The sequence below is a fragment of the Tiliqua scincoides genome, chromosome 2, assembly GCF_035046505.1.
Source record: "Tiliqua scincoides isolate rTilSci1 chromosome 2, rTilSci1.hap2, whole genome shotgun sequence".
Classification (NCBI taxonomy): Eukaryota; Metazoa; Chordata; class Lepidosauria; order Squamata; family Scincidae; genus Tiliqua; species Tiliqua scincoides.
In genome coordinates, this window is record NC_089822.1 from 119034076 (window position 1) to 119056757 (window position 22682).

General features: G+C 46.2%; 2 protein-coding genes across 2 annotated transcripts in view; one reads left to right on the forward strand and one right to left on the reverse strand.

The window, feature by feature from the left end:
* The first annotated feature begins 91 nt into the window (after nucleotides 1–91).
* On the forward strand, nucleotides 92–12879 carry LOC136640743 (ER membrane protein complex subunit 3-like). Its single transcript, XM_066616034.1, has 8 exons — nucleotides 92–613; nucleotides 2658–2715; nucleotides 4735–4828; nucleotides 7449–7553; nucleotides 8108–8189; nucleotides 8326–8405; nucleotides 11380–11465; nucleotides 12356–12879. Exons 1-8 carry the CDS (start codon nucleotides 456–458, stop codon nucleotides 12464–12466), a joined length of 774 nt encoding a protein of 257 aa, XP_066472131.1. The 5' UTR covers nucleotides 92–455; the 3' UTR covers nucleotides 12467–12879.
* A 1429-nt stretch (nucleotides 12880–14308) lies between these two features.
* USP11 (ubiquitin specific peptidase 11) overlaps nucleotides 14309–22682 on the reverse strand; it is a 32914-nt gene continuing 24540 nt past the window's right edge. Inside the window, exons 16-21 of the mRNA XM_066613425.1 lie at nucleotides 22193–22263; nucleotides 21974–22086; nucleotides 20710–20859; nucleotides 19455–19564; nucleotides 18437–18525; nucleotides 14309–15886 (exon numbers count right to left, since the gene is read on the reverse strand). Coding sequence (XP_066469522.1) covers nucleotides 15716–15886; nucleotides 18437–18525; nucleotides 19455–19564; nucleotides 20710–20859; nucleotides 21974–22086; nucleotides 22193–22263 — 704 coding nt within the window. The 3' untranslated portion in view covers nucleotides 14309–15715. The remainder of the gene's footprint in view (nucleotides 15887–18436; nucleotides 18526–19454; nucleotides 19565–20709; nucleotides 20860–21973; nucleotides 22087–22192; nucleotides 22264–22682) is intronic.

The window sequence follows — 22682 nt, forward strand, 5'->3', positions numbered from 1 at the left end:
AGTTCTGCGCAGGTCTACTCAGGAGCAAGTGCCTTTAGCGTCAATGGAGCCTGCTCCCAGGAAAGCGTGGACAGGCTGTAGCCTCAGAGCCCGGTCCTGTGCATGTCTACTCAGGAGCAAGTCCCATGCTAGTTAGCGGGGCTTACTCCCAGGAAAGCAGCCTTTATAGGGTGATCCTGGAATGAGGGCGTTGGGCGCCTTCCCCACAGAGCGAGCGAGCGAGCGTGCCTGCGCTGCTCAGTCCGTCCAGGAGGGCTGCGCCTGGAGAGCCCGGGCTCTCCCTTCCAATGAAACAACTGCTGGCATTGCAGCTCAGGGGTGCTTTGGAAGACGGGCGCCGGAAGTGGCGTCATCGGGCTCGGGGGACTTCCGGTTCTTCCACTCTAGCCACTCGTCTTGCTTCTTTTCCTAAACCGGCGTCGCCCCCTCCCCCCCGGCCCCTGTCGGCTCTCTGAATGGCGGCTCCGGAGCTGCGCCTGGACGGTTCGATCCGCTTCTGGGTTTTGCTGCCCGTGGCCTGGATCGCCCTCGCCGTCGGGATTCTGCGGCTGCGCGTGGCGGGCGTGCTGCGCGGGGAGCGCGAGCTCTCCTGGCCTGAGCAACGGCAGGACACGTGAGCGGCGCGAGAGGGGGGGCTGAGGCCACGCCCCCATTCTAACCGTTGGTGGCCGTTGTTGGGGCGCGAGGCAGAAGCTTCTGAGTTCCACAGAGCTCTTAGCTGCGCCTGACAGGAGCTCTGTGAAGTTCAGGAGCTTCACAGTTAACTGACTACATAGAACCCAATCTTATGCATGTCTACTCGGAAGTAAGTCCCATTACAGTCAATGGAGCTTACTCTCAGTAAAGTGTGGCTAGGATCGCAGCCTCACAGTCCATCCTATGTATATCTACTCAGAAGTAAGGCCCATTATAGTCAACAGAGCTTACTCTCAGGAAAGTGTGGCTAGGATTGCAGCCTCAGAGCCCCATCCTAGGCATGTCTACTCAGGAGTAAGTTCCACGCTAGTCAGTGGGGCTTACTCCCAGGAAAGTGTGGGTGGGATTGGGCTGGTAGTGAAAACATCTGTGCCCTGCCCTTTTGCCTTATCTAGCCCAGTGATTTCCAGCCTTTTTCACCTCATGGCACACTGACAAGGCACTACAATTGACAAGGCACACCCTGCTGTTGGTGGTGTTGGTGGGGCTCACATCCCCACAATGGCCCTACTAGTACATGGCCCTCCCCACAGCACACCTGGCACACACTGACAGGGTGGCCAGATCCAATGGAAGGCACAGTGCCCACACCTGTAACCACTGTATAGAAGAGGGAATTTGGGCAGGTGCAGTTTTTTAAACCTTTCCGTGCTGAACTACACCTGCCCAAATTCCCTCTTCTATACAGTGGTTACAGCTGTAGGCTGAGGCTTGAAAACAGTGGTTGAAAACAGCTGCTCTGCACAAATACCACCCCCCACATTAATCTGACAGAAAACCAACATCAAAGCACAAAGCAACAAGATTAAAAACAAGGACAGAGTTAGTACATGCTAAGCCCTGCCACACCTTCCTCAGATGCACTTTGGGATAAAAAGGTCCCCTTCTAATTTTAATTAGCTGGGGGAGGGTGTTTGGTAGGCTCCTTGAGAGAGGAAGTGCCACAGTTCTGTCATTGCAAAGGCTGTATCTTTATGGTCATCAGCCTAGCCTCTGGAGGCAGGGCTTTTGATGATGAAATAAACCAGGGGTGGGCAAACTTTCAGCTTTAGGGATCTTGGACCTTTAACAATTGTATAGAGCAGGGGTCTCCAAACCCCGGCCTGGGGGCCAGATGCGGCCCGCAGCAAGCCTCTTTTTGGCCCATGGCCAACCTCTTGTCCCCTGAAAGCCTCTGGCCCACTCAGCTGAACATGACCAGAACTGTGCTCTGATTGTGTCTGGAGGGTGTTCTGAGGGCCAGAGAGGTTGAATGAATGAGCCCATTCATTCATTTATTCATGCATCTAAGTTCCATCTCTAATTTATTTATTTAAATGTTATATTTAAATTTTTTTTTCAGCCCTTCACACCACTCCACACCACGGTATTTGATGCAGCCCTCTGGCCAAAAAGCTTGGAGCCCCTGGTATAGAAGATGGAATCTTATCAGGTGCAGCATGTCATCTCACAGATGACAAGCTGTACCTGTGGGAATTCTCTCTCCTACACAATTGTTAAAGGTCCAGGATCATGTTTACTCAGAAGAAAGTCCCATTTTGTTCAGTGGGGGCTTACTCCCTAGTAAACTGCAGCCTTAATACCCTTAAAGGTATATTCTGCTTTTCAGTCTTCTGTTCTTAGGGCTGTGACTGTCCCAAGATTTTGTCCCATCTCAAATAGCTGTGTTCTTCAGTGTGAGATCTATAACATCAGAAGAAACTGAGGTGCAATTTTTGAATCATGTACAGTTCACCAACCCAGTATGAAAATTGCCCCCTAATTTTTTCTCTGTGAAACTGCAAAGGAGTGTAACAGTCTTGTGCTAGAATTGTATGAGTGTTTTACTAGCACCTCTAAAAATATCAGTCCCAACAACTGTTTGCATATAGGAATATGGAGTGTGGGACTGACTAGAACGGGAAATATGCTAATGAATTGTGCTGGAAATATTGTTGAGTCAAGTTTCTTTTGTCTGTCAGGCAAATTCTGGCTCGCAGCCGTCTCCTGAGGGAGAACGGACGGTTCCTGACTCAACAGGTAAGAAAAACTCAGAGGCAACCCCTTCCTGAAGACACATCATTTATTGCACACTTGTTGGCAGAGGCCTTTCAGATGCTCCTGGAAATAGTTCTTCTCTCCAAAATGCAAACCAAGATTTCACTGTGTACACATGATTGTTCAGGACTTAGACTGAGGGAAGGGCTCTGACCCATCTATTTGTGACGTATCATTAGGAATGTTTATGTATCTCTTTTCAAGAACAAACATTCTTGAAGTAGTTTACATAGCAAAATGAATTTTAAAATGGTACGCTGTCCCCAAAGGGCTCACAAGCTGGAAAAAAAATGCCAGCGTGACACCAGCAAGCAGCAACTGGGAGAGATACTATGCTGAGGTGAATAGAGACAGTTGCTCTCCTCCTCCTGTTGAATATGATAGAGCCTCAACTGAAGGGTGCCAATTTGCAGGGGTACATAGGCTCTATACCTATGTCAAGAATATCAGTTTACAACAAAAAAAGCCCCATATCAGCTGTTATAGCATAGCAAGAGATTGTGCAGTGAATCAGAACTTTCCTGGTTCCAGTCTCTCTTCAACCATGAATAATTCTGAGGTGACCTTAGGCCTTCACTCCCTCTCAGCCTCAGCTCCCTAGTTGTGATTTGAGAATAACAATATGTAGGACCCAATCCTATCCTCTCCCCCCCTCCCATTGCAGCTACTTCAAAAAAGCATGTGCCACATCCAGTGGCAGGGGGAGTGAACTGAAGGCAAACAGGAAGTAAAAATAAAACATTTATAATTACCTCCTGGTAAGACCTGGGGCTACCTATGGGTCTCCTCAGTCGTTTTGTTGGCATATTTCCATGGAGAGAGAAGGGTCGGGAAGTTTCATAACAGAGGGAATAGGATATGTTGTGCACCATTGCAAATGAATCCACTCCCTTCTTACTCCTACTCCTGTCCCTACTCCTGTGCTTCCTCCTCCTTGTCCAGTTACACTCCTAGTCCTCCCACCCCCATTGCTGACACTTACCAGATCTGGTGAGCATGGTGGGGTCTGGTGGTGGAGCTACAGTGCTGCGGCACATGCAAAATGGCCGCCAACAATGTGCTACATGCACCATCCAGTCAGCTAGGAAGGACTGGAACCACCATAACGTGGTGCTTCCAAGCCCCAACCCAGCCAGCCAACCCAGAAAGACACCATGGTCAATGGTGTTGAATGCTGCTGAGAGGCCTGGCAGGACCAAATGGGATGAATTCCCCTGTCAAAGATCATCCACCAGGTTGACCTGTCTCAGAGCCAGGCCTGAAACCAGATTCATAGTGGTCCTGATACTCAGTCTTATGTAGGAAACTCTAGAGCTGAGACATCACTACTCGCTTGATTACCTTTTCCAATAACAAGGTTAGACACTAGCTGAACATTTTCTAGTACAATGGGTTGAGGAAGGGACTATTCGCCACCAACAAACCCTGTCCTCTAAAGATGAATTAACTACCTTCCCTAGCTATTTGGCCAGTTCTCCCACCCCTGGATCTAATAAGCCATGCTGGGGAAGTGAATGGCCTTCACACTCCACAGGGTCCTGTCCATGTTTTCTGCCACTATTGCTAGGTGATTGTCATGCCATCTCATTGCATACAATTCCCTAGAAAACCAGAGAGGCATCCTATGTAGCAGGGGTCAGCAATCTTCCACATAGGGGCCAGACATCCGGCCCATCTATAGTATAAACACAGTATGTTGAATACACATGCATAAACCTCCCAATTAGGCCATTGAGCTGAGAAAAAAGAAATGGACACGGCATGGAGAGACAGTGCCCAGACAGTGAATGACACTCAAAGAGATCTTCTGCAGTTGGTCTGATTACACTGTAAATCTTACAGAGATAGAATTATAAACAAATTATTTTAAAGGAACACTGCAGGCTGGGTAAATATATATATATATGTCCTATATATGCCAGATCAGCCCATGGGCCATAGGTTGCATACCTCTGCTCTAGAGCAAGGCAGAACTTTTCATCATCTTCTCTATTTCTCCAGGGCTTCCTCATGCGCAAACATCATTTCAACAATCCTGACAGTGGCTTCTTCCGCAAAACCAAGCGTAAAGTGCAGCCCCGAAACCCACTGACAGGTAACTAAGGTGATAGGCTGGGAGTGTGTGGTAGGGTAGGTGAGACCAATGGATAACTACATAAATGAGTGCTGTGTTATTCCCACTGTTATTCCCCCTCCCCCAGCTGTAAAGGGTATCTCACTAAGGGCCCAATGCTTTTCAGCTTTCCAGTGGCAATGCAGCAATGCCAGCAGGGCCCGCACTATAACCTGTGGGGGCAGTCACGGAGGCCTCATAGGAAAGGGAATGTTTGTTCCCTTATACCTTGGGGCTGCACTGTGGCTGCATCGGCACTGGAAAGTTGAACAGATTGGGCCCTAAAATATTCTACTGTTTCAGAGCTAACATAGTGGCTTAGAGACTATGCTGGTTCAAATTTTGGCGCTACCATGAACTCAGTACTGCCTTAGGAAAGCAGCTTTTTTCTCAGCCTCCATCCATCTGCCTTATGTAGCAAGCAGCAGTGTTATGCATGTCTACTCAGAAGTAAGTCCCATTGTGTTAATGGTGTTCATGTAGTGGGCCGGATCCAGCCTAATAAGATTGAGATCTCTTTTACAGGGTTGTTGTGTAAGTATTGTTGAGATATTATTTGTGAATCCTTTTGAACTAAAGCAGTTTACTGTTACACAGGCCAGCACACATTTTGCTGTCTTAACAGATATATTCCTGGTATATTTGGGCCACTGATTAAAAAAATGGCATCAGTATCACCCTGTCTAGTTTCAGAGATATAGCATAGCCTCGTTAGTGAATGGTTCAAGCATCTTCCTCATGATGAAACCTATGCCATGGCTTAAGAAGGCAGCTTACATTACTTGATAAAATACAAAATATAGGTTAGTATACAAATTTCAAAAAAATTAAAAATTGAAAACATACTTAATAAAAGCCAGCACAGCAAGTAGTAGCACCAATTCTAAAAACACATAGGTAGTGGTAGGTAAAAAGGCAGTATACCAGAAATAGCACAAATCATACAGTGAGTTCTCGTTATGCGCTAGGATTAGGTTCCTGGAAAACCTAGTGGTTATTGAATTAGCGGATACTGAGTCATTGAGTCTATGGGGAAAATGGGATTAGGTTCCACAGGGCCCTCTTCACCATGCACTTTATGAACCTGATTCTTAACTTCTTAATTAGAAGTCTACGAGGCTGGGTGATAGTGAGGGTTCATCAATATCCCCAACATCTGATGCTTCCCCCTCCATGCTGGATATCCCCTGATTTGTTGAAGGTTGTGGTGGTGATGATTTCTCCATGCTTGCTATCCCTTATTGAAGGTTGCTCTCTTAACAAGGCCTCAGAGTTCAGCAGTGGGGAAGAGGGTTGCTTCACCCTTTCTCCTCTTGGCTCCTTCCCTGGGCTTGTCCCACCCCTAGAGCAGCCCTCAGACAGCCTTCCAGAGACCTCTCAAAGTCTGGAAGCGGACATAAATGTGTCCAGTGATTCTCCAGACGCTGGTACCAATGCCCATTTGATGTGGAAAATTGACCCAGGCCAGACAACATTTAGCTTGCACTGTCACAGCATTTGTGGACAACCAGAACAGATTGATGGTCAAATATCTGCATCATGGATTTCTGAACCAAGAGGACCTCTGTCTTGTCCAGATTTAATTTCAGTTTATTAGCCCTGATCCAAACCCCAACCACCCTCAGGCAGTCTCCAGATCCTCAGCAGTCTCCTGGGATCTGATGAAAAGGAGAGATAGAGCTAAGTATCCTCATCATACTGATGACACCCTACTCCAAATCTCCTGATGATCTCTCCTAGTAGAGGTTGAATAGCAAAGGGGATAAGATGGAACCTTGTGGTACCCCACAAGTAAGAGGCCAGGCTTCAGGTTATAGGCTTCAGAATGGCATGGATGGGCATTCTCTCATTCATTGTCCACCTTGTGGCTGAGCTCCAATAAAGCTGTTGTATCCAATAAGAACCCAATCAGCCACCTAGCTCACTCTTATTACCTGTGTGGAAGGTGTCGACAGACAGGCTTGTCGAAGACCCCAGGTTCCATCCCTGGCATCTGCAGGCAGAGCAAAGACAAGCCTCTGCTAGACCCAAGGTTCCATCAGCCTCCTTTCTATCAGCCTCACAGTTACTGGAATAAGGGAGAAATAAGGTTGCCAAGCAACAGGCAATTAGTCCCTACGTAATAGCATTGGTACCTGAGGACACTGCCCCATTTGTCATAAGGACTGGCCAGCTCTTCAGTCTAGTAGAGATCCATCTTTTAATGCAAGGTTGGGAGTACGGTACTCTGCACTGGTTTGTGTGCTTGTACAACTCATTCTGCAACAGAAAGATCTGAATTCCATGATCTTTTTAAGTGATGCAGATATGCATGAGTTTGCATAATTCAGTCCAGTTCTGCTAGTCCTGGGAGGAATAAAAAGATATAGCCCCACCCATTAGAAACCTTATTCAGACAGCCACCCCCCCCCCGACTTTAGCAGGCATTGTCCACACACTTCAGAACATATCTTTGCAACCTGTATATGCGCATAAAGGCTTTTTAAGGATGGATCTTTTCAATTGAATTCTGTACTTAGTACTACATCTTGAGGTTTTTCCATGCTCCCATTGAATCAGTGTGCATACAGTGCTGCTTGAATATTTTCTCTCTCTTCTCCAGATCCCACTATGGTTATGGATATGATGAAGGGGAATATCGTCAATGTGCTGCCCATGATCCTTGTTGGAGGCTGGATCAATTGGGCCTTCTCTGGCTTTGTGGCAAGTGAGTGAGGGGGAATCATCCCAGGTGGAGAAACAGTGGGGGTTGTAGTGATACAGTTTAGAAACTGAATTCCTGTAACTTGTAATGCTTTTAGGGTCTTCAGTGTGTTTTGCAGTTCTAAGTGCAGCTAGTTTGTGATGTAGGGCAATCCATATAGGGATGGGAAAACTGAGGCTGATGGCGGGTTTCCCCCAGCTTATTAATGGAGCTGTTCACCAAGAAGTCCCCAGTTTAAATTTCACCTCTGCCATGAACTCGTAGGTATAATTCCTCAGCCTCCCTTTCTGCTGAATAATCTTCAACATAGTATATTTCATTATGCTCCCAGGGTTGCAAGATTTCCTGTGATAATGTCAGCGAAATGCTCTGAACACTTGAAAGTGCTAAGTTTCCTTTTATTGTTGAGGGTTTGCAAATTGGGAATATATGTGTGCTGCATGAGATGGGGAGGTGTAGGGTGTAGATCAAAGGACATTGAGGGAAGAGAGTTATGGAGAGCAGGGCACCTTGAGGGGAGAGACTGGCTCTAACCCCTCTCCCTCCCAACCTCCCAGCCAAAGTTCCCTTCCCCTTGACCCTGCGGTTCAAGCCCATGCTGCAGCGTGGAATTAACCTGCCTTCCCTGGACCCCTCCTGGTAAGCATTTGTCTCCCCCAGGTCCAGCCAGGTACTTGGGCTGGGAAGGGGATGATGGAGACTCCAGACCTGGGTCCTGCTCCATGGGGCTGGGGAGGTTCCTCACAGTAGTCACTGACAGCTGTTTTCCTTTCAGGGTGAGTTCAGCCTCCTGGTATTTCCTCAATGTCTTTGGCCTGCGCCGGGTGTACAGCCTTGTCCTGGGGGAGAAGACTGGTGAGAAACAACTTGGCAAAGTGGGGGAAGATTTGGACTGGGAAGGAGGGAGGACAGTGCTACTGTACAGAAGAATCTTCTAAAGGAGCCTTGTGGTGAAAAGAATAAGTGAACTGTGGAGATCAGACTGGAGCTGTACCATGCTGAAAGATTTTTTTTTAAACTGTACCACTTTGAGATATTCCGCATACTGTTGCTGTAAAGCAAACAGTAGCAAGCAAGCACAGTACAGCCCAGTTTAACTCAAAGAGCAAATTGTGTGGTAAAGCTGTTCTTAGACTGTATCACTTCAGACATGACTGAATGTTCCCCTCACAAAACAAGCAAAAATACTATACATGGGGTAAGAAAATAGTAAGCAAAAAGCTAAACTAGAATTCTTCTCTTTATCTAGTTTCTAAGGGCATGGAATATTTGAATGGATATAACACTTTTCTTAAGACTAACTAAAATCAGAAAGCAACGAACTGGCTTTAGAGTTTCACAAAGTTCTTCCTTGTGATTGATTTTAAAAAGTCAGACAGAAAAATACTGATTGTCAGAGATCATAGTGGACGCTCCAATATGCAATAGGTTTTGATCTCAAGGTTACAACTCAGGAAGTTCTTTGCATATGAATTTGGCATAGCATCCAGTGCAAAAGATCATATTATAGTAAGGGATATGGGACAAAGAAACAGTGACTTTACCCTTTGAAAAAATAAAATGCAGCAGTTTATTATAAATCTGTCTCTAGAATTAAGAACATAAGAACAGCCCCACTGGATGAGGCCATAGGCCCATCTAGTCCAGTTTCCTGTATCTCATAGTGGCCCACCAAATGCCCCAGGGAGCACACAAGGCAGCAAGAGACCTGCAACCTGGTGCCTCCCTTGCATCTGGCATTCTGACATAGCCCATTTCTAAAAACAGGAGGTTGCACACACACATTATGGCTTGTAACCCATAATGGATTTTTCCTCCAGAAACTTGTCCAATCCCCTTTTAAAGGCATCCAGGCCAGATGCCTGGATCTGTGGCACTACATCCTGTGGCAAGGAGTTCCACAGACCAACCACACGCTGAGTAAAGAAATATTTTCTTTTGTCTGTCCTAACTCTTCCAACACTCAATTTTAGTGGATGTCCCCTGGTTCTGGTGTTATGTGAGAGTGTAAAGAGCATCTCTCTATCCACTTTATCCTTCCCGTGCATAATTTTGTATGTCTCAATCATGTCCCCCCTCAGGCGCCTCTTTTCTAGAGGCCCAAACGCTGTAACCTTTCCTTATAAGGGAGGTGCCCTAGCCCAGTAATCATTTTTGTTGCTCTCTTTTGCAACTTTTCCATTTCCACTATGTCCTTTTTGAGATGTGGTGACCAGAACTGAACATAATACTCCAGGTGTGGCCTTACCATCGATTTATACAACAGCATTATAATATTAGCCATTTTGTTCTCAATACCTTTTTTAATGATCCCCAGCATAGAATTGGCCTTCTTCACTGCTGCCGTACATTGCGTTGACACTTTCATTTTGTTGTCCACCACCACCCCAAGATCTCTCTCCTGATCTGTCACAGACAGCTCAGAACCCATTAGCCTATATGTGAAGTTTTGATTTTTTTTGCCCCAATGTGCATGACTTTACACTTACTTACATTGAAACGCATCTGCCATTTTGCTGCCCATTCTGCAAGTTTGGAGAAATCCTTCTGGAGCTTCTCACAATCACGTCTGGTCTTCACCACTTGGAAAAGTTTGGTGTCGTCTGCAAACTTAGCAACTTCACTGTTCAGCCCTGTCTCCAGGTCATTTATGAAGAGGTTGAAGAGCACCGGTCCCAGGACAGATCCTTGGGGCACACCGCTTTTCACTTCTCTCCATTATGAAAATTGCCCATTGACACCCCCTCTCTGTTTCCTGGTCTTCAACCAGTTCTCAATCCATGAGAGGACCTGTCCTCTAATTCCCTGAATTCATCTGAATTGATCTGAATTCATGGGTGACTTCTAAAACAGAAAAGAATGGCAAAGAAAAACCATGGTATTAGTATAGATGGAGATTAATTTTAGATTAGTAACACAGTAGTAGAGAATCAATACAAAGCAGATTGCATAGTTTGGACTGCTAATCTTTGCTAATCCTTCTCCTCCCCCCCACCAGAAAGTTTCTTCACCAAGTTTCTTATTATCCTTTTCTTTCTCACTTTACTATTCCTTACTTTCTCCACTTCTTATTGTTGCTCTTTCTTCTTTGACTGAAACCCCTCAATTTCCCTTGACTTCAAATCCCACAATATATAGTTGTTTGTCTTTAACATGTCACAATATCTTGTATTCTTTGGGGAAAAATTTTGAAACAATGGGAGCAGTATCTGATGGCATCCTATAATTCCTAGTGGCCAGTGGTAACATTATTGTCTCTTACCACTTTTGTACTTAATTCTGATTTCCATGGCTCCTATTTACCTTTCATTCTGTTGTTGCTCTGTATGTCCATTACAAGTACCTAACCCAGTGGTTCTCAAACTGGGGTGTTGCAACACCCCAGCCTGAGGGCCCTGGACTCTGCCCCTCTGGGGCAGGTGTGGGGGGCAGGCAAGAGGGTGCAGGGACTGGCATGCACTTACCAGTCCCTGCAGCAGCCTCCTGGGGGTGCAGGGAGCCCTGGGAGGCTGCTGCAGGAACTGGTAAGTGCATGCCAGCCCCTGCACCCCCCTTAGCAACATGATCCTGGTGATTGCATTGCTGTCTCCCCCCTGCAAGAACTTGAGAGTTTGAGAACCACTGACCTAACCTATCTCACATCTATGCCTTTATTTGTGTTTCTGCTCTGTCGCGAGTTTGCACTTAATGTGGTCCACGTACTGGCTCAAGTCATGTAAACACTCATTGTGTCTTATGCCAGTCACAGAATTTTCCCTTCCAAGTTGGCAGAACATGTCATAATCTAATTTTCTTTCTCATGAGTTCTCACATAACATTCTCTTCTCAGCTGCAGAACAGAACCTGCTGCTCCAGCAAGATCAGTTCTTGGGCCCAGCTGTGCCTGCTCCACCAGACCCCAACAAAGCCTTTAAGGTGATACCCTGCTTTACTGCCTTAGTGATTTTGCCTGAGCGAGTGGTACAAGGCAAACAAAACTTTGTGTGATAAGTAGAAACAGATTGGCAGTTTTGCAGCTTTTTATACAGGGTTGTGTTTATGCAATGCTAGCTGCCAAGCACACGTTTTGTAATGGTAAAACCAGTATTGTATTTGAGAGCTCATGTAGTGCCTTAAACTAGAGCATGGGTGGCCAAACCATGGTCCAGAGCCAGTGTGCTGAATTAATTTTTCCGGGCATGGTGGTGGCGAAGCCTTACAATTCTGTGCCGCAGCTTCCTGTCTTTATGCCTGATCTTCACACAGCCTCATGCTGGGTGGTCACTTCCTCTGGGAAATTGGTGCACAGAGCCTTCTGGAGCAACAGACAGTGGAAGCTGCTGCCTGGCGCAAGGCTATCTGAAGATCAGGCACAAAGACAGGAGCCTGTGATGTGGAACAGTAAGATTTCACCACTACCATACCCAGAAAGATAATTCCAGTGCATGCTGCAGAATGGTTTGGAGGCCCCTGCCTTAGTGTGTGAGCTAAGGAGCTCAGTGGCGGCCTTAAGCAAGCTCAAACTTTCAGTTCCACGCACACCACCCTTCATCCGCAACAAAGACATTACAAACCTACCCACTGTTACTGTAAAAATTAGATAACGTGAGAGAACATTAAAGGATGTTCAAATTATAGTATTGTTGATACTGGTTGACTGGAATTCCAGGACTTTGATATAAAGTTATGTCCACATAAACACTGTTGATGTCAGCAGCATTTGCAGAGGTGTAGCTACAAAGGACTGTAGTCTCGATCTACCAGTTTATATTTACCATTTCTGCTGCAGCAGCTAAGATCATACTGACCATCTTCTCTTTCTTCAGGCTGAATGGGAAGCCTTAGAGCTGGTCTCTCACCACTGGGCTCTACAGGATGTAGAAGAACAACTGATGTTGCAGAACCTCAAGTTGGCAGGGATGTTTGGGCCCAATTGATCTATATTCAATGCAATGGATGCATTGAGCAATGGGTGGCATTAGATGGGACAGTTGCATTCAGAGATCCCTTCCAGTGGGAGGTGGCAGAGGATCACCTCATCCTGCATGGTGTGTGAAGTGTGGAGTGGCTTTAGTCCCTAGAGGCAGAACAGAGCTGAAGACAATTATCTGACACTTATCAGTCTGTTGAGCAAGCAGTAGCAGCACCCTTTTTGCTGCTCCTTGCTCCCTGCCACATTGGAACTATCTAGAGGTTGCAAGATGATGGCAAAAGCTGCATATCTTCTTGTGCTGGGGGAGCAAGATGGAAAGAACAGTTGTAGTTGCTGGCCAGTGTTCTGTCAAACTGTGTTTAGGTTGCACAACAGTTGGTTATTAAACAGAAGTGGCTACAATAATTCCTGCTTTAAGGCTGGTCTTCACATGTTCTTTATTATAAGAAGACAGAACCTTGGTTTAGTCTTGGGTAAGGTTTTTTACACATCACTTTGATAGGACCCTTTCCCCCAAAGTAGGAATAGCTCTAGACCTGGGAGGGAGTGGAGAGAACTGGGCCAATTGCACACATGTAATTGCATGTAATAATTACATGTATGCCAAGACCATTTGTACTATTTACTACTTTTTTTACTACTACTAATTTACTACTATTATGTAGTAAAAGCCACCAGTTTTTCTTCAGAGAAGAAATGTGAGACATTTTTGTTGTTGAATAAACAGGAAAACTCCAGTTTTCAAACTGAATTAGTCAGAGACCTTCTATCTTTCCTTAGCCACATTTAACTTTCACCTGCAGTATGGGACTTACATTAGTATATTTTTTGTAGTGGCACCTGTGATAGATGAAAAATCTGCTGGGACTTCCTGCATTGTAAAGGAAAGTGCTCTTGTAGCTTGATCCAGCAGCCAAAAACAACTCTGCTAACCTGTTTGGTGAGGAAGTCCTAAAGTCTAGTGTTCCTGTTCTGCTAAAGCAAGGGTCTCCAAACTTTTCAGTACAAGGGTCACATTGTATATTTTGCACATTTTCATGGACTGAAAAAATCAGTTGTATGAATTTAAATGAATGAATAAGTTTTATTTGGATTTTTTTTGCAATCAGCATGATATGATTCAGAACAAGAAAAAGTGATAAACAATGCCATTTTTCAACTGAGAAATGATATGAGAAAAATTTCAAACAGTAGCAAATGCTGACAAAAGCCACTGCAGCCCAGAAAAAAAATCATGTAGTGGGCCAGATATAGCCCCAAGGCTGTAGCGTGGAGACTCCTGTACTAAAGGGATGGGTACAGTAATTCTCTGCTGTCCTTGCAAGGGCTATAACTTGCTGTCTGTTCCTGAGATGCAACATAAGCCTGGCTCAGATTAACAGGGTGAATATCCACCAACTGGATTGCCCTAGCTTTAGTTAAGATCAGGGGTGCCCAAACCCTGGGGCCATTTGTAGCCCTTGAGGATGCCCCATCTCCAATCAGCCTCTGGCCCTCCAGAGACTTGGTGGAGCCCACACTGGGCTGGACTAACCTCTGGGCCAAGGGCTCCCTCTGCTACTTGCTTTTTCACATCTGTGAAGCAGCAGCAAAGGAAAGGCTTTGCACAAGGTCGTTTATAGACTTTGAGCTATTGTGGGACCTTTATATCAGTTCCATCTCTAATATATTCATTTATGTAAGTTTGTCAATTCATTCAAATGTAAATTTTTTTTTCCTGGCCCCCAACACAGTGTCGGAGAAATGATGTGGCCCTCCTACCAAAAAGTTTGGACACCCCAGCTATGATGCTGTCAACCCCAACAGATTCTTTTTATATGATAAAGTAGAACAGGCAAAAGAAGAAAAGGGGGGGGGTGAGTTTTAGCTCCAAGAGGAGAATGAAGACAGAAGTAAGTAGTGGGTGGGTATACTTCATAGGAGACCATATGGAGGTGGAAAAGAAAATACAAAGTTCACAAGGCAGTTAAGAGAAGTTTCTTTTATGTACAGATTTTGCCACATGCCAAAAATATTTTCTTCTGCAAAAAAAACACCAAGAGGGAAGAAAAGCCCCAGAGTCCAGTGAAGGCATTTCTCCCACAAATCCTTAAGAAAATACACTGTGTGCTTCTGCAGGCAGCAAGTGCTCCAGTGGTGTCCCCCCTGCCCCATCCACCCCCCCCCATTGCACACAGAAATATATTTACAAACTAGCACGATCCCTGAGCCTGGGAGCAGCAGCAGCGGATACACTCAGCAAAGTGGAAGAATTCCAATTCCCCCCTCCCCCGGTCAGGATAGGCATATGACATCTTCTCCCCCTCCCAAGTCTATGGGGTGGTTTGAGAGGGGAACCCTCCGGAGTTGGAAGTAGTAGCAGATGGGGTGAAGGTTCCTCTTCTGCTCCATAGAGGAGGCACCTTTAAGCACAGACTGAAAGTAACTCAGTTGTCCCCATCAGACTTTGAGGCAAAGACTCAAAAGCAGCACAGTCCAGCTTGGTAGCTAGTCACAGTAGCTGGAGAGGGAGTTCAGATCCAGGATGCTATGGAAGAAGCCCAGAAAGTCATTCAGGGCCCAGGTGCCACTGGGTGGGGCATAGTAGAATTTATTGCTCTAATTGGGCAGCAGGAGGCACTTGGGAGATAAATGAGAGGAAAGAAAAGAGGGGGCTGTTTATTCAGCTAATGGTAGGGCTAGGGGAAAATGTCTCATTGAATGCAAACCCACAAGAGTTAAAATATCCTTGCAATGGCCATTCAAGCACAGAGCCTTGTATGGCAGGCCAGAGGCAAAGACTTCAGACCAAAAAGTAGTAGAACAAGGGCAGTCACCCAGATGCAAAGAGTAAAGTGAGGAGCTAGTGCTAGGGGAGCTGTACAGGTGGGGGCTTGCAAGAATGTTGTGCTCACCACACCCTCCAGCTGGAAGTTCTGGCCCTGAGAATACTTCCCCACTTTTAAGACAGAGGAAAAAGGAAAGCCCTCCCCCACCCCATCTTACGAAATGCTGGTGCAAGACACTGGCCCTGTGGAGGGAAAACCAAACCTCATTCAGCCTAGGGAACTATGTGCAAAGCAAAGGGCCTGGTGGTTTGAAGCCTAGAGGAGTCCATTTTCTCCATCCCTGCCCTCAATTCCTATTCCAACGCCTGAGAAAATTGCCACTGGAGAGATTCCAGGTGTCAGCTTCAGTGTGAGGATCAGAAGATGCATGGCTCTTGTCCCCCTCACTGCCCTTTGTCATGAGTGGAAGGGGGTAGAGGGAGGGGTCAGTCCACATCCATGAAGTCCCGACTTGTTTGCTCTGTAGGAAGGGATTCACAGCAATCTTCATAGTCCTCCTGATTTCTGGACCCAACAGAGCTTACTGATGCTGCAGGGTGAACAGGGTGGCGAATTTTGTCTTGGCGCTGATAGAACAGGACGTAGGCAGCTTTGGACTATGGAAGGAATAAAATGAGAGAATGGTAAGGAACAGAAGACACAAGGCTAAAGGAATAGCTTGAGTCTCTCCCCTGAGCAGGGTATGTACTAAAGATGGATGACAAGCCCATGTTACAAACATAGCCCCAGGAATGCACTGGGCTATCAAGCTGAGTGGGGCAGGGGAAGATAATTCAGATCAATACAAGGGTCTAAGAATCTGATTGCTTTTCTATGCTGCTGTCCAAGAGGCTTACCATTAACTTGCACAAGGTGGAAACCACCATCTATCATTATCATCAATACAGTGTAGCAGTAAATAGAAAGGCTGCCTAGATAGAGGTGCATTTGAATTTCCCTCTGGGACCACTGTGCTGACAGCTCTCAGATCAGGAAGACACTGTGATCCTTGGCAATGTCATCACAAAGCACCAGCTGGCCCAATGAAGCCATCTGTAGTGCAACTACAAGGGAAGCCCCAGTTTCAGGTGATTTGTCTGGAGAATGGCTAGCAAAAAAGGGAGGTAAGCTCAAGGAAGGGAAGATCTGAGAGAGCCAGATGAGAGGCGGAAACAAGGACAGAAGAAAGGCGCTAACAAAGGAGACGGCAGGGAGAGAAACCGACAGAGGGTGGAAGCCACAATGGCCCACATCTAGGCAGTATATCAGGAGAAGCAAGGAAACTGAAGCCCTACATTCAGTCAGAGTCTTCCTCTGCCACCTCTCCAGCTTCCAGCAGGCATTGCTTACATACTACCAAAAATTCTCCTTGGAGTCTTAAGGGCCAGACTTTTTTTTTTAGGCCAGGATTCTGAAGAGGTCGTTGTTCTGCACCCACCATTCCATTTTGCACTACTCCTGTGCTCCCATAGATTCACACAGCCCTGGTCACATCCTTACACTAGGACTGTGGTTTTCAAAACTTCCGAGGAGTTTGAAAGCCACAGTAAGTTCTTGTGGGGGTGGGGGGAAGGCAGCAGCTCGATCCCCAGGATTGCACTGCTGGGGGGGTGGTGGCTGCAGTGGCTTGGGTACACTTACCAGAGCCTCCTGCAGCCTCCTGGGGGTGCAGGGAGCCCTGCGCGGCTGTCAGCAGGGCTCCCCAAAGCTTCAAAAGTGAAAGTGGAGCGATCACACTCCTCTTCCTCTAAACCGGAACTTTCACTTTCGAAGCATCAGGGAGCCCTGCGGACAGTCCCGCACTGTTCCCTGCACCCCCAGGAGGCTGCAGGAGGCTCTGGTAAGTGTACCCAAGCCCCTGCAGACCCCCCTGAGCAGCACAATCCTGAGGATCACGCCGCTGCCTCCTCCCTGCCCCTGCTCCTTAAGGGGAAACAGGCCAGGGCCCACAGGCTGGTGCGTTGCGACGCCCCAGTCTGAAAAGCCCTGCACTAGGATGACCTGCTGCCTCTCCAGCCCTCCTGGAAAGAAATGGGAGGCGGGAGAGGAAGAGAGCAAATGAATTTTCTTCAACTGTGCCAAATATAACTTTCACAATTATCTGTACATCTAGTATAATTTGGTTTGGAATATTCAAAAGGAAACCCATAACTCCCTCACCGTTCAAGGCACCAGAGCCTGGAGTAGGAGGAATCTTATGGTCCTGGCTCAAGGTTTTCAAAAGCAGCCAGGGTGGGGGAGGAGAGAACAGAAAGACACTTTGTTTCTATTCCTTCTCTCCTGTGCTATATATTTCAATACATCAAATAGCACAGGGGATATAGTCCCCAAAAGTTGAACTCTGCCTGAAACAGCTTTGTTGGAGATACTGATCAGACAGACATGGGTACCAATTGACAAAGAATGGCTGTCAATCATGCTTGGACAAAGAACACTATAAGCAAATCAGCACTAAAGGAAGCTGTGTTATGGAAGGTATGTCTGTGGTGGACAAAGGGCTCAGGGATGGAGTCAGCTGCCAGTTCGGAAGATAAGTGCTCTATTACTGTACAGTAGGAGGGCGAGGAGTCTGGCCAGCAGAAAAGGGAGAGTCCTTTTTTGTCCCCCATTCTGCCAAACATCCGTGCATGGGTGGAAGTCTTCATAGCACACATCCCCTGCCTAACAAACCCTAATCCCAACTTCCAGGATAGCAAAAATTGCTAGGAGCCCAAGCAGGTCATATCCCTCTCCTGCCCTCATGTGCAGAAACCATCACCTTACTTTACGATGGCTCAGTTTCACTTCTAAACAGAGAGGAACTTGACTACCCATGTTTGGTACTGAAGGGAAGGAAATCTGCAGAAAGTGATCCAGACTGAAAACAGACCCTTTCCCATTGAAAATTCTGCCACAAGCTTCAACTCCTTTAGGACTTATTCAGCCTGACCTTAAAGAAGCTTCAAGCACAGGAGAGGGATTGGCATCATTCTGTTTGGGGAGGGGGAAAAGGTAGGGAAACTACATTCTACTTGGTAACTTAAAGCCTGATTGGTTGGGAGGTGCATCACACCGGACTCCAGTCTTTTCATAACACAAATACAAGCCAAAGAAAGCAGTTGGCTGTGCAAGATGCTTAAGCAAATAAGGTGTTGCACTGCTGTCCGGCCAGGGACGTCACACCCTACCTCAATCTGGGTTTTTGAAACTGAAGAGACGCTGCTGTCATCAAAATAAAACCATGTTCCACTGTCTTTATTCCGGGCAAAAGTAGTGTCTAGAAGGTAGAAAGACCAATCAGACCACTGAAGCGTAACTTCATGTTCTTCCAACATCCATCAAGGAGTCACTTCCCAGATGCAACTGCATTCCATCATGCTCATGTCAGATTCTTTGGAGTCTCAGGTTGTGTGTGCCTCTCCCTCTCTCCACAGCCTGGTAGAGATGACACCCATGGTAGAGGGCACCAAGGTTGTAGCTCCACCACACAAAACCTGTTTATATCAACTGGCCCCTACTTTTCATTTAAAATGGAGTAGGTTCCTAGCCTTCCAGACTAGGAGCAAAGACAGCATTGAAAAACATTGTTTTTCAATGCATTTTTCACCCCTGGTTTTATCTCAGCTTCATAAGAAGGGCCCTTTCAATTAAAGGAATAAAGACTTTTAACGAGCCTCATTAATGTGGCAGCCGGCAGACAATCATTAATCGTTCTCTCTTCAGGCACTTACAACAGCTTCTTCGCTCTGAGGCAAGTAACCCCTCCTTTCCCACAGCATGTGAAGGAATGCTAAGTGGAAGTGACTACCACCTCCTCCATTTTTTCCCTGTGCTGGGGCTCCTGGTGAAGGAGTGAAGCCTTTTTTAAGTGCCTGGAGAAAGTCCGATTGTCTGCCTAATGCTATTTTTAAAATGGATTTGCTTTAATTTTTTGCCATCCACTTAAGTTCTGGGAACAGAACCATCATGGATACTGAGACTCAACCTGTGATGCCAAGAATGGATATTGTAGCTGACAAAACAGAGTAGGATCAATGCATAATGTATCCAATTTGCCTATGACAAGTTTAATTTGCAGCAAATATACATGAACCAGACCACCCAATATTCCTTAAGACCTATAGTGGTTTGCTCCTAACCACACACCCCCAGTCATATGGTCCTCCCACTACCTGCCCATTCCATTTAATAAAAAGCAATACATACAATGCCCATCTCGAAGGCTGCCATAGTGGTTGGACACAGCAATGAGGTCATATTTGTACAGTGCAGGGTCTTTCTGTGGCTTGATGATAAAGTCTGAGAAATCAAGGTCCCTACAAAACAGAATACAGTAAGTAATCTTTCCAAATACCCAGCTTCCTAGAGACAAAGATCTTCCTGGGGTTTTTCTTCACATGTTTTGGAGTATATTTACTTATTATTTTATTTTACACATTTTTATACTGCCCTTCCTCTGAAGAGCTCATGGCAGTTTTACACAGCTGCTCCTCCCCTCCTTCTTGTCCTCACAACAACCCTGTGAGGTAGGTGAGGCTGAGAGAAAGTGACTAACCCAAGGTCACCTAGGAAGCTTTGTGACCGAGGGGGGATTTGAACCTGGAGCATCCAGGTCTAAGTCCACCTCCCAAACCACTATACTACCCTGGCTCTCAAGTATGCTGTGTTTGCAATAGTGCTCACCACCAGTTTCGATGTGCTAAATTATAATACTAACTCTTGAAACTTATGCAGCGATCTCCTCACTTATTTAATCTACATGATCTCAGAAATCCTTCCAACCACACTGTAGGATAGATTATAGTTTTAAAAGTACAGAGTCAGGAGGAAGAGGACTGCAACTTGACAGAGGGGTGCAGGCAATTCTGGGTAAACTGAGAACTGAACTAGGGATTTCCTGCTCCTAAGCTCAGGTACTTAATGAAACCTGCAGAGAAATTAGAACAATTTTTAAGTGCTCAATTTTAGCAGGTTTCCCTATAAGCTTTTAATGCACCTTTGCAAACACCAGCAATTGCGTGGGCCAGTCTGAGCTCAGAGCTGTCCCACATGAAGTCCCTTTGTCTCCTGAAACTTTAGCAATGTGATGAGAATGCTGGAACAAGCAAGGAGTCAACAAGGAGTTCTGTGAAGCAGTGAGTGCTCAGCAGAGGATGTAGATTTGAGAAAGAACAGGACAAGGACATCACTGCTCACCCCTATAGCAACGTTTGAGGACTTCGTGGGTTTGGATGACAGGCTACTTTCCAGACATACCCCCCAAGGGAGGAGGGAGCCCTCTGATAACATTTTTGGCCCCTGGAACTCTAAATACTGAACAAGAGCACATCTTTCCCCTCCAAGAAATTGCCTGTGGCTGAACGTTCTCCAGCTTGCATAAGCCACCCCTAATGGCTACCACATGACATCTCTCCTACTTTCTCAGGGGCTTTGGGTTTGATCATTTGGCTCCAACCCTCACCTGATGGGGAACTCCACAAGCGTGTCGAGTTTCTCCCGGGAGTGCTTGGTGTAGGAGAAGCGCTTGAGGTGAATGATGAGGATCTCTGGCAGAGACCACAAGTCCAGCTTCTTGGTGGCGAGCTGGTGCTTTTTGCAGGTGGGACAGTACCTGGGAGAAAGAAACTGGACGTGAGGCCACAAATAGATCATTGATCTCCACATCTCTCCCTCAGTGAGGACTAGCAGTTCACTCATTCCTCCCATCTGGGGAGGAATTCCAAGTCAAATATTTGGGGTTGGGTGGGATGGAGAGAAATAGATTGGTCAGGTGATTCAAGAACTAGAAACATGCTCTAACTGATGAACTCCATTCTGTCATACAAAATAAACCACAACCCTCAAGTAACATTTATTTAGTCTATTCATTATTTATTTCTTCATTTAGTCTGTCCATTTTAGTTGTACAATAGTCAAACTTATCCACCATGCTTGTAATTTTTATTTTCATTTTTTTCCCTCTTCATCATGTGGAAGCGGAAAGAGTTAAGGGGCACAGCACATAACTGTGCTGTGGAAAAGTGGAAAAGTTTTAAAGAGGTCACAGGAGGGAGACCAAGCTAAGTTTAGTGAAACAATCCCTGGCCTGATCCCCATCATAAAAAGCTCCCTAACTGTAGTGAACTAGCACCTCAGGAAAAAAATCCCATAATATCACACACCCCTACAGCCTCAAGTGCTATAGGCCTGAATTCTATTGCCTATAATGCAAAGATTGGAATCTCTAGCAGGGTGGAAGAGTGTATGTCCCAGTCAGAGCCAAACTATTTATTACATTCTTCTTCCCAATAATTTTTTTAGTTTTACAGTGATTAAATGATGATATTGGTTGGGAAGGAGAGACTGTGACTGGCTGAAGATCAACCAGTAAGCATCAAGGCTTGTGGGGCTTTGAATCTGGGTCCCACCAGTCTTAGTCCAATACACTAACCACCATGCCACACTGGCTCACTCATGCTTTCCCATGGGGTTGTAGCCAAAGACTCCCAGCTACACAGCAATTTGATTGGCACTGCTGTATTAGAATCAAATGGTGACCACCAATGCCAGACACAGAGAGTGTGCATCATAAATAGGTAGAGGGAGGGCAACTCCGCCATCTGTTTTATGAATCTGCCTATTAAACACAGCTTGTCAATTCAGTACCAGAAGCGTAGGGCTGGCTTGCTCTTACTTTCCCCGCTTCTTGTAAAGAGGCCCCCCCTTCACCCCTCCATGTTTCTTACCAAGGATTCTCCTCCTCCAGCGTCTCCACAGTGGTAAACAGTTCAATGCACTCCTGCAATCTTACTGGGTTCTTTTTCACCATGTAACCCATGCAGTCATGCTTGACATAGCCCTGTGAAAGAGGCATGCAAACAGTTGGAGAAGTCAGCTGGAGGACAATCTAAAGCTGAACAGAAGGGCAGGGTGAGAGTTCAGGAGCAGGAAAGCATCACACTCACCTCGGCTTCTGCTTCGTTGTAGTAGCGCTTCTTCATTTCAGAGTCCCAGTCCATAGCAACATACGGTTGCGCTGAGAAAGAGTAGCAAGAGATGCAGTGTCACTGAACAGCAATGCTGGAAGTGGTGCAGATGAGTGGCTACCGATGGTTGCTAAGAACACATACTCCATCCCACATGGTATTCACCTTTGCACTTAACCAGTGCAACTCAAGAGGCTGCATGGTCATGGAGAACGGCCCATGCTGTCACTGCTGGTATTCCCAAAGGGGGCCCCAAAGATCTAATCCAAACCTAACGCTGCTGTCCTAAGGAACAGAGGAATCCCAATCATAGCATGCCAGAAGCCAAGAGTAGAAATCAAACCATAAGAACAGCCCTGCTGGATCAGGCCATAAGCCCATCTAGTCCAGCTTCCTGTATCTCACAGTGGCCAAGAGACCTGCTCATGGTTACCACTAGGTAAATTCAAGCTATGTGACTGCATTGGAA

Excerpts from the sequence above, each read along its gene's own strand:
- LOC136640743 (XM_066616034.1), top strand. The coding sequence starts at position 456 with ATGGCGGCTCCGGAGCTGCGCCTGGACGGTTCGATCCGCTTCTGGGTT. Across the intron at positions 4,829-7,448 it reads GCCCCGAAACCCACTGACAG|ATCCCACTATGGTTATGGAT; the intron begins GTAACTAAGGTG and ends TCTCTTCTCCAG. Across the intron at positions 8,406-11,379 it reads TGTCCTGGGGGAGAAGACTG|CTGCAGAACAGAACCTGCTG; the intron begins GTGAGAAACAAC and ends TTCTCTTCTCAG.